This window comes from Pygocentrus nattereri, chromosome 12 (assembly GCF_015220715.1).
Source record: "Pygocentrus nattereri isolate fPygNat1 chromosome 12, fPygNat1.pri, whole genome shotgun sequence".
NCBI lineage: Eukaryota > Metazoa > Chordata > Actinopteri > Characiformes > Serrasalmidae > Pygocentrus > Pygocentrus nattereri.
The window spans coordinates 17455000-17467037 of NC_051222.1; the positions used below are offsets into that span (position 1 = coordinate 17455000).

At 37.5% G+C, this 12038-nt stretch overlaps 1 protein-coding gene across 1 annotated transcript; it reads right to left on the reverse strand.

Annotated features, from left to right (window-relative positions):
• Positions 1-348: 348 nt before the first annotated feature.
• LOC108434720 (SH2 domain-containing protein 1A-like) lies at positions 349-9729 on the reverse strand. The gene is made up of 4 exons (XM_017710062.2): positions 9158-9729; positions 8705-8765; positions 4854-4998; positions 349-677 (listed from the first exon to the last, which is right to left on the reverse strand). The coding sequence occupies exons 1-4, from the start codon at positions 9289-9291 to the stop codon at positions 646-648; spliced, it is 372 nt and encodes a 123-aa protein (XP_017565551.1). The 5' UTR covers positions 9292-9729; the 3' UTR covers positions 349-645.
• Positions 9730-12038: the final 2309 nt, after the last annotated feature.

Here is a 12038-nt window from a genome sequence, read left to right on the forward strand (position 1 = left end):
TGCAACCTTAGCTGTATGTGTTTCTATTCCACCTTATTTGGACACTCAATTAATGAAAAATAATACTGAAATGAGTGTGGATATCTGTGAGAATGTGTACACACACACACACACACACACACACACACACACACACACACACACACACACATATATATACATATATATATATATATATATATATATATATACACACACACATATATATATATATATATATATATATATATATATATATATATATATATATATATATATATATATATATATATATATATATATGACTAAGTGATTCCAAGGTTTTAACAGCAATGCATGATGGTGAATGTTAAGAGAAACAGAAGCCAATGAAAAAGACTTCCGTTTAATAGTTTTACTGCCATCTTGTGGAATGTTTTCAACTAACAGAAAATGATGGGCTCGCTAGAAAGAAGCGAATGTACCACCTTAACAAACATTAGACAGTTAGGGAAAACTCTGCTTCATATTTCAGACAAAAAAGTAAAATATTTACAATATCAACACAGTGAGCTCACATTACTTATTAAAACAAAAATATAAAGAAAAAGGAAAAAAATAACTGTCAAAACACAAATTTACAGTTTTGTTTCCAGACACATTCACTCTGAGAATCAGTTCAGGTCTTCACATCTCCATGTAGGCCAGTTGAGCCGGTGCTTGAACACACAGAGGAGGACATGTTAGAGATATAAAATGCAGCTGGGCTGGGCTGGTTTTGTATTCGTTACTGAGGACTGTGGTTAAAACCACACACAGCAATCATCAGCCAAAGGAGCTCAGCAACCAAAACAAAAAGGCAATAAAACATTAGGATAGATAATAAGTGAGGTCTGTCTTTCATAGAAACCATGAAAGCTGAAGGGTGCCTTACTTTCGAAATTGTTTCTCACATTTACTACTCTAATAATAAAAAAAATCTTTTGGACATACGGAATAAGATCAACACTTTCAGAATGACTAACAGACGTAAAGAAAGGGAGGGGGATTACCCACATGTACATATGCAGACAAACACATTACTCACATGCTCAACACACTGTGGCTTCTGCTCAGACAGCTCAAATACTAACAGACAAAGCCGATTAACTACTGTGTTCAGGTTTCACAGCTGCACAATATGCCAAACACTATGACGACATATGTCTGTGTAGATGTGTCTCATCTCTCTGAAATGTTTCATAACTATTATACTGCCAAAGTTAAGACTCCTCTTAAGACTTAAGGCTTAAGGCATTAGCCCATATCCTTTTCATGTCCACTTAGGAGGTTTGAATGGTTTTATGTACCAAAAACAGCCATAACTCATTTAAAACATGACCATTTCACATTCTCTCATAATGGCTGTGTTTACATGCAAATATTTTTGCCAATCTGACTGAATACAATCAGATTACAGATTCAGACTGAGGTGTTTATTCTCACTCTGTTCAAAAGTCTGATGGAAAATCTTCATTTACATGTTCACTACAAGTAATCCAATGCAAAATGACGCGCATGCATGGAGTAGCGCTTAGAGTACATGTTACCATGACAGCGAACCAACATTAATTGGTTTAAACTGATGTCAGATGTTTACATGGTTGGTTAATTGGTTTAAACTGATGTTTACATGGATGTATTCTATTCCGATTGAGCTATTAAATGGATTATTAGGCTGCATGTAAACGTGGCTAATGTCTCAGAATTAAACAAGCTGTTTCTATAAGAGTGATATGAGTAAATGGTCTCTGTTCAGATTGTTCAGAACTCCCAGCTACTTCACATTTTGTCCCATACCAGCAATCAGTATATACAGAGTTGCTAGTTGAATAGTTAGGGCATTTTGGGAGAAGCCCCCTAAGGTACTATGCCCTCCCCCATTTATTTTCTTTCCTGATGATTTAATCTAATGCCAATGCCAAATCTAATCTCAACACACTTACAAAATGACTATGGTCTAATTTAACCTGAAATTTCATCTGGATGACTGCATTCCAGGGATTTACTGCCCCAGAAACTTTTTGAGGTCAGATAATATTGACAAATGCATTTATATGAAGTTATACATGGCAAGTTTTTATTATTCAATTATGAAAGGGATGTAGAAAGAGCTGTAGATCTGGATTTATTTTCAAGTGAAAATGACAAATATATAATTTAGCTAGATTTACATCATAAAGACACAAAGCTGTTCATTGGAGTTTTACTAACTTAATGTAACAAATGTTAGAATCAGGCAATATTTTAGCTGTTTTAGCTGGAAATGAGATGTTCACACCTGATTTATCTTATATCTAAAAATCACATGCACTGCAGATGTTGTAAATACAGCAACTAGATCCTGTAGAACAAATTGTACATTCTGTAAAAACTCTACATTCTGTAGCTTCTTAAATTGTGTGTTTGTGGGGGGCCTTCCTGTCCCAGCCGTTTTTAACATTTTCTTTTTTGCAATAAAAACAAAACGGTCAGCTGCTCCATTTTATTTCCTCCAACTCTGTTTGCTCATGCATCAACATCCGGAACATGATCAACTCGAAGCACAGATATTTACAGTAAATTAGCAACTGCTCTTACGAGGGGCCATTTTTCCTCATTTCCTCCTTCACCTTTGTGCACCTACACTTATTGGCCAATATATTAGAAACACCAACAAATCAATTCATTGGTTTACCATTAGTGACTGTTGCCCATTTGTTGCTGCACATTTTCTCAGCAATCTTCTACCCCATTCATCAATGGAAAGGGACCATCATAGGACCATTACTGTCCAGATATTGTGAGCCATTCTCAGCATAGCACTTAGTTAGTGTATTTAATCCACTCAATATTTTTGGTGGGAAGACTATTCTTAGCCCAGCGGTGACACCAACATTTTTAAAAACCAACAAGCAACACTGCTGTGACAGACAAACTAATATCACTAACTACCATGCCACTGCCATGTTGGTGTCACTGCTGTGCTAAAGTATGAGTCAGTGGTGGCCTCATGGTGGTGATTTCCCTCTGATATACAGATAGAGGAGGGCTGATCAATTGTGCAGAAACAAATGGGCTACTCCGCTCTTATTTTCCAAAGATACTTTGTATAATAATGCCGATGAAGCATATGTGGAACTTCTTTTACCTTTAAAGGGCTTCTATCATGGAAAATTAAATTTTTCTCACTTTCTTGAAATAAACTATTTTAATGCAGTGTGTTAACGATATACTGTTTACTCCTCAGTTTATACAGTCCATACGCTCCAAAACTGAATTCATCTTTTCTGTGAGGTCACGAAAAAAACCAACACATTTACATACAGGTGCTGGTCATAAAATTAGAATATCATGAAAAAGTTGATTTATTTCAGTAATTCCATTCAAAAAGTGAAACTTGTATATTGTACTCATTCATTACACACAGACTGATATATTTCAAGTGTTTGTTTCTTTTAATTTGATGATTATAACTGACAACTAATGAAAACCCCAAATTCAGTATCTCAGAAAATTAGATTACTTAAGACAAATACAAAAAAAGGATTGTTAGAAATGCTGGCCAACTGAAAAGTATGAACATGAAAAGTATGAGCATGTACAGCACTCAATACTTAGTTGGGGCTCCTTTTGCCTGAATTACTGCAGCAATGCGGCGTGGCATGGAGTCGATCAGTCTGTGGCACTGCTCAGGTGTTATGAGAGCCCAGGTTGCTCTGATACTGGCCTTCAGCTTTTCTGCATTGTTGGGTCTGGCGTATTGCATCTTCCTCTTCACAATACCCCATAGATTTTCTATGGGGTTAAGGTCAGGCGAGTTTGCTGGCCAATTTGCTGAAACCCATGTCTTGCATACATCTGTGTGTGGTGGTTCTTGAAGCACTGACTCCAGCTGCAGTCCAGTGTTTGTGAATCTCCCCCACATTTTTGAATGGGTTTTGTTTCACAATCCTCTCCAGGGTGCGGTTATCCCTATTGCTTGTAGACTTTTTTCTACCGCCTCTCTATTAATGTGCTTGGACACAGAGCTTTGTGAACAGCCATCCTCTTTAGCAATGACCTTCTCTGACTTGCCCTGCTTGTGTAAGGTGTCAATGGTTGTCTTTTGGACAACTGTCAATTCAGCAGTCTTCCCCATGATTGTGTAGCCTACAGAACTAGACTGAGAGACCATTTAAAGGCCTTTGCAGGTGTTTTGAGTTAATTAGCTGATTAGAGTGTGGCACCAGGGGTCTTCAATATTGAACCTTTTCACAATATTCTAATTTTCTGAGATACTGAATATGGGATTTTCATTAGTTGTCAGTTATAATCATCAAATTCAAAGAAATAAACACTTGAAATATATCAGTCTGTGTGTAATGAATGAGTATAATATACAAGTTTCACTTTTTGAATGGAATTACTGAAATAAATCTTTTTTAAAAACTTTTTCTAAACTCTTTCATGATATATTCTAATTTTATGACCAGCACCTGTATATATATCTGCCTACTGGGCCTATAGTGATTTAGCTCTGCCCATTCATGCTGACATCATAAGGAGTTTTCCAGCCAAGACTTCCTTTTGAACAAGGCGCAATACAGGGCAGAGATACAAGAGATGTCATTGACATATATTATTCTTAAAGGCACAGCATTAAAAACAATCTGTTTAATTCTAACTGATAGAGAGTTTGGAAAATGGTCATGTGAAAATAAATCACAGTTTTGCTACATAAAACCACAAAAATTATGTAAGTGGACATCAGAAAAAAATGATACATGATAAATGTCAGATGTGGGCTTTAGGTTAGATTTGGCAGTAGTTTTGGAAAAACAATGACATCACAACACCAGACCTGCTCACATGACAACATACTAGCACAAACTCACCCGTGTACTGCCTGTCCTCCTTACTCAGGTGTGCCTTCTCCAGAGGATACAGAAGGGGAACCATGTTGTGAGGGGTCAGATTTCTGTAACACTCAATGAGCTCATCCAGGGACTGAAACCACTGTGGCTTCTCTCTGTTGATAGTCTTTAAGAATTTAAAAAGAGGTGAGAAGAATGTTTAAGTTTTCCATGAAACAAACTCAAATTCCATTCTCTGTAAAAAGATTCTGAAAGACCAAAACTGCAACTGAGACTTGAACTGAGATAAACTATGCTGTGCAAAAAATAAAAAACCAACCATCATTTACTTAATTTCCAGTCAAAACAGCCATTACACACAAGGTTTTTCATGAGATATGTCTGAGGTGATTAGATCCACTTGCACAGTGAATGCAAAAAACATATACATGTGTTCTCTAGAGCAATGGAGCACCAACCATTAACTTTGGGATAAGTTGGAGTGGCATTTGTGATCGAGAACTAACCATCCAACATCAATACCTGACCTCACAAGTGCTCCCACTGCTGAATGCCATCAAATCCCTACAGCAGTGTTCCAACATTTAGTGTAAAGCCTTCCCCAAAGAATAGAGATAGTTACTACAGTAGATGGGGACAAACTCATTGTAATACTCTTATATTAGAAAAAACACTGGATGAGCAGGTGTCCACACACACACACACACACACACACACACACACACACACACACACACACACACACACACACACACTGCTGTGAAAAAGTAACTGCCCCCTTAGCTACTAAATCAACCATGAACCAAATTCAATAGAATACTGTGTTCAGTTTTACTGGCCACACCCAGGCATGATTACTGCCAGACCTGTTTAATCTAAACATCACTTAAACAGAACCTGTTTGGCAATATGAAGCAGGCAAGAAGGTCTCAAACAGCAGCACATGATGTCTTGTTCTAAAGAAATTCAATTACACATGCAAAATAAAATCAATTAACTTAAAAAGTAAAACTGTTTGCAAGACATGGGTCCTATTACATTTGGCTTAAAGCTAACACCACATTCCACCATAAGAAGATCATACCAACCATCAAACATTGTGGTGGTAGTGTGATGGTCTGCGGCTGCAGGACCTGAATGACTTGCCTTAATTGATGGGACCATGAATTCTGATCTCCATTAGAAAATCCTGAAGGAGAATGTCCACCTGTCAGTTTGTGACCTACAGCTTAAGCATAGTTGGGTTTTGCAGCAGGACAATGATCCAAGGCACACTAGCAAGTCCAGAATGGCTTAAAAGAAACCAAATTAAGGTTTTGGAGTGGCTGAGCCAAAGTCCTTACTTGAATCCCATTGAGATGCTGTGGCAAAACCTTAAACAGGCAGTTCATTGAAAACCTTCAAAAGTAGCCTAATTAAAACAATTCTTCAAAGAGCAGTGGGCCAGAATTCTTCGGCTCGGATGAGCTGAAATATTTAAATATGACAAATTAAGAAAAAATCTAAGAAATTGGTAAAAATGATTTAAAACTTTTAAATCACAGAGAAAAGGAAAGAGATGAAAAATTAAGAAAATGTGTAAATCAAACAAAGAAGCTGCTGTTCTAAGAACAATGGACTGACCACCCCAGAGTCCAGACCTCAATATCACTGAATGTGTTGGGGATTATTGGGATCGTGAGGAACAGAAAATGCAACCAACTTCTAAGATTGTACCAGAACAACATTCCTGCAGATTTCTTTGAAAAACTAAATGCAAGCCTCCCGAAAAGAACGGATACTGTAATAAAGGCAATGGCTGGACACACTAAAAATATAGGCATTTAGATGTTGAAGCTTCTGTGTGACTTTCTGTTACATATGTGTTCTTCTTTTTCCCTGATGTTGAAAATTAAACTCATACTTAATGGCTGTTTTGACCGGAAATTAAATAAGTGAAGGGTGGTCTCTGACTGCATTAATTGTACTATTAAATATACTGTAATATTTGGGTCAATAATCTTTGTTAAAAAAATAAAAAGCCCAAAACTCATTTTGTGTTAAAAATCACACAGCCACAGTCTAAATGTGATCCTTGGCTTCCACTATATTAGTAGGTAAGCAGAAATGACACTCATGAACAGCATCACATTTATAAAACACTCAGGACAACAAGAAAATGCAGAATTGCTGCCATAAGTGGTCAATAACTCTGTTTATAAAATACTTCTGCCTTTCTCTGTGTCTTGGTCTGCAACTTTTTGGACCAAATCATGCTTGAAAAGAAACTTCTATTTCAGTGGGGGGGTTTCCCGATCAAATAAAAAAAATTCAGCATGATCTCTGCTTAGTTCCTCCTTAACTTGAGCACACATCCTCTATAATTGTACACACTAGGCCTGCATGTTTAATAAACTCTTTATGTGTGTAAGGTCAGTGCTATGGCATGTTGACAGACCACACTTTCACAAACAACCACAGACATGAAAGAATACCTCCTTGACTTTTATATCTGTAGTCTGTGACTCAGAAATACTCAGCTATGGTATCACACCTTTCTTCTGTCTGCATGAACTCTGTGATAAGCTAATGTTTATCTACACTACACATTTCAGAGAATTGTAAAAAAATAAGTAAAAAATAAGGCAAAGAAATAAGAGCTTTGCAAACATTTGAGGTTGTGCTTTGGATTATTTAACTAAACTAATATAACTAATCAAGTCCTACTTTACATTATGGAGACTGAATAGATGCTTTGAGTCATTTTAGTGGATCCCTGACACAAATCCATAAAGAAAAGGTGTCCTGAAAGTTGGGGTGAGCAACATGCTGACATTTTATCGTTAATGTGATAAACTGCTATCAATATGCTTTTCTGAGGATGTGATTGGTACTTTAAGACCTCTGACTACTTCATGTTTCATTACAAAATAATAATAAATCTTTTTTTGAACTGGATTAACAACACTGGATTAATAAAAACCACTGTATCCGGTCGACAGCACAGACATGCAACAGTGATGATGCATCGTGTCTGACCTGTGAATTGTGAAAATGTCTTTAGGTATTATAATACACTTTTACCATATAACCTGCTCTAATTGAAAGCATTGTGGCCTTTTTATAAGCAATATACCTTAAGCACCAGTCTGGTTGAAACTGTAAATTACCGAAGCACTGATGAAGGTTTTTCTTTTTAAATAATAAAGGGTTTTTTTTTTAAGTTTTAAATGTAAACCTTTAAACTGTACTTCATTTTATCTGTACAGTATCTGCAGTACGACTACAGATTCTAAGGGTTGTGGGTTTCTGGGCCAGACGCCGGTGCTGTTTTATTATATTACTCCAACATTCTAACAGAGCAGCTGTTAATGTGCGAAAACAGGGTTTTAGCCATTTCAGCTTGATTTATTTCACCAATATGAACAATTTGAAATATGTAAAGTCTATGCCTTAAAGAAACACCACAGCACATCAGAGGAATCTGACCATCTAAACAAAGACTCAAGAAAAAGAAAATGAACATCTGGGCAGAAGACTTAAGCAACCATATTAAGGTATAAACTACTTGAGAGCATCACTGCTTGGAAAAGAAAAATACTAGAAAATATATAAATGGCATTCATAATCAGACCCATTTCATTTAGGTGAATTGGACTAATAGACTATTAGACTGATCTGGTTTCCAGACGTTACTTCTAGCACTGTAACACTGATGGTAATAACACTGATGGTGGTCGTACATTTGCCTTTGCACATAAAATTTAATTACACTTTGTATTCAGTTTTCACTGTATAGCCACTTTGTAGATGCAGGCACAATTTTTCTCATTGATAAACTGTGAAATATGAACATGTGTCTCCACATGGTCCATCAAACACTGCCCGCTTACCTCAACAGCCCAGCCTTGAGATGAATGCTCAATCCTGTAAGTGTGGACAAATGGAGTTCTCCTTGGTGGAAAGAGACACATGTACGCTGAGTTACATTTGAATCACTCTTTACTTAATTCAACTGTATTTTCCACACAAGACCTTTTTCCCCCACTGCATTTTAAAGCCGAAATCCATGTGACATTCAATGAACTTTCCTACTCTTACGTTAAATGCTGCAACTTTGTGGTGGATAAAAAGGCGAGGGGATTTTAGCCGGTTAGCTTTGACTGATGCGTCGAGAACTTTCTAAAAGGGAAAACATTCATTTTGGTCATATTTAACGTCTGAGGCGGTTACAAAATTGGACACAATGTACTGTAATCTATCTTTCCCATTTTCTAGTGAGGAGTATTTTTATGTGTTCCCCAATAGAGACCCAATCCCATGAAAACATGTAGGTTCAATTTTACCTCACGCAGAGGCACAGAGCTCCTGGCACGCTCTGGCTGTCTCTCAGGAGGAAGCTTCCTTCTTTTCCATACTTTTCCAGCAAGCGCTCCGTGTCCTGTTTGCCGATTTGGCCGTAATACATACATCCGAGCATTTTCGCCAAAGGGGGAGATTCTTCTGCTGTATATCGGGGGGTCTTTTCGCGAATATGAGCTGAAGAAAGAGGCGTGGCAGAGAAAGCTGCACTTTCACACCGTTGGTGTGAAGAGCATGATTTACAAGAAAAACGTCACGCCACAAACTCGAGCAACAGTGCATGAAGAAGACCTCAGAATAAGGAACAGTCTGAATGAACATACTGGAACCCTGGGTCTGCAGGCCAAAGGCAAGAGCAGGGCCTCGTTTAAAGGACAAACTAAGACAGGTGCCAATAAGACATTGTTTAAAAAAGGGTAATAGTTCTGGTTTAGGCACCTTTCACAATCAAATGCAGTACCAGCACGTGAACTGTTGGGCCTTGTGCGTTTAGGCCATTAGACTAAGACCTGATGTCAAGCCATCATGAAAACACAGAATACCATTAGTGACTGTTGGAGACCACCAGGAACACCTCCTTGAACATCTTTTATCCTTGGGGTTCATTTGACTCCAGCAGTTTAAACCTCTGGGAAATTGGGAAATATCAAAGTGTTCTGGTGGGATTTCAGCTTTTTCCTCCGCCATGTTGTGTGAACTATGAGTGGTTCTCACACTGCTATACTTATTGTGTTAGGTTGGGGCCGTAAAAGTTGAGGGAAGTTTTATTTGAACATAAAATTGATCTCAATATCATCCGAAACAACCAAAACAAATGTGTGTAAGATGTTGATATTTCTAATGTTTTAAACAGCTAAAACAGCCTGGGCTCAAACTGACCCCAGAAAACACAGACTCATATAAATTGTGTACAGTCCATTGAAGTCATTTCATTATGTTAATCTTGTGTTTACCTACATCTCCCCACTACATTAGGAAAAGTATAAAATAAAGCAAAAAATGATGTCAGACATTTATTTAGCGCTATTAAACATTGATTGAGACAATAGGATGGCTAATGGTTTATACTTTTGTTTTTCAGCAGGGTGATGTCAGTCAGCTTGTCCAGTTATTTTGACCCCATATGACCTGACTGACACTCCAGTAGCAAATGCAAGTTGCCTGTACCCGAACTGTTGGCAAAAATAATTGCAATTTTTTTAATGTAAAAAACAAGCGTTGAGGGGTCTCAGCTGCGTGAGAGGCCCTGCCACAAGAAACGTTATACCTCTGCAAGCCACAATTGCAAACAAATCAAAACAGAAACCTCTCTCTCACCAGACTTTGCTTTTTTCTTGAGCGAAGTGTCACGCTGAGAATGGATGGGAAAGGCGTACAAGTGCTCCACAGGAAACACTAAGATGTTGACCAAAGTTCATAAGCTCGTAAGCTCGATCACACTGTGTTTACTCTGCTTCATGCACTCTAAGCAGTATAGCTATAGGGGTACTTGCATGTTTTATTTGATTTCCACAAGATAATGTGCCAAAAGAATATCAGTGTACTGCCCATAATTTATTTGCACCACTGCCTGACCTCTCTTCACCTGTTAAAACTAGACAGGCCGTTTTGTTACTCTGCCATTAAGACTGATGATGTACGTAAACTACCATTAAAATGTTTTGGAACAACTCGTCATATTAGTTATTGCTGGTTTTCTTCAACAATAACTATACAATGTAGAATTAAATACTGTAATCTAGATACCAGGAAGTATTTTAAGATGTCTTAATCAACATCTAAATTTCTTGGGAAAATAAAGAAGTTATTATATGTTAAGTGAATCAACTACAGCTCTGTTCATCATTCTAGACAAAAGCTAACATTTCCTCAGTTTCTACAGCTTGCCACAATTCATGTAAGAATAATTTTGTACATATCTATCTTTAACAAAATATAATGTCGAAGACAGAGATCACAATCTTTTGGACATTAAATAAGCTAAATAAAAACTAAAGTAAAATTTTGACATGAAACGTCTTCATGACTAATCGACTGTATTTGTGGTATATCCATATATATATGTATTTATGGAATATCATGATCATAATCAATTTTTTTTATGGTGAACTGTTCCTTTAACAGTGTTTGTATTTGAAAGGCTGACATGAGTTCAGATAACTAAGTGGAGTCCTGTACATGGTATTAGTCTTGATATTTGGGTTACTCTCCTCAGGCGGAATAAGAAACAATGGTCTTCATAGATAAAAGGGCAGCCCAGGTCAACGTAAGCCAGGAAAAATGTCCCATATACACTGCCTGGCCAAAAAAAAAATAAAAAAGGTGACACACACTAATATTTTGATTACGGCACGCATTCGCTGTGGCATCGTCTCCACAAGCTTCTGCAATGTCACAACATTTATTTCTGTCCAGAGTTGCATTAATTTTTCCCCAAGATCTTGTATTGATGTTAGGAGATTTGGACCACTCTGCAAAGTCTTCTCCAGTACATCCCAAAGATTCTCAATGGGGTTCAGGTCTGGACTCTGTGGTGGCCAATCCATGTGTGAAAAGGATGTCTTATGCTCCCTGAACTCTTTCACAATTTGAGCCTGATGAATCCTGGCATTGTCATCTTGGAATATGCCCATGCCATCAAGGAAGAAAAAATCCATTTATGGAATAACCTGGTCGTTCAGTATATTCAGGTAGTCAGGTGACTTCATTCTTTGGGCACATAACATTGCTGAGCTTAGACTTGACCAACTGCAGCAACCCCAGATCATAGCACTGCCCCCACAGGCTTGTACGGTAGGCACTAGGCATGATGGGTGCATCACTTCAGCCGCCTCTCTTCTTCCCTGATGCACCCATCACTCTGGA

Excerpts from the sequence above, each read along its gene's own strand:
- LOC108434720 (XM_017710062.2), bottom strand. The coding sequence starts at position 9,291 with ATGCTCGGATGTATGTATTACGGCCAAATCGGCAAACAGGACACGGAG. Across the intron at positions 8,766-9,157 it reads GCTCTGTGCCTCTGCGTGAG|GAGAACTCCATTTGTCCACA; the intron begins GTAAAATTGAAC and ends CTTTCCACCAAG. Across the intron at positions 4,999-8,704 it reads CTCAAGGCTGGGCTGTTGAG|ACTATCAACAGAGAGAAGCC; the intron begins GTAAGCGGGCAG and ends AAATTCTTAAAG.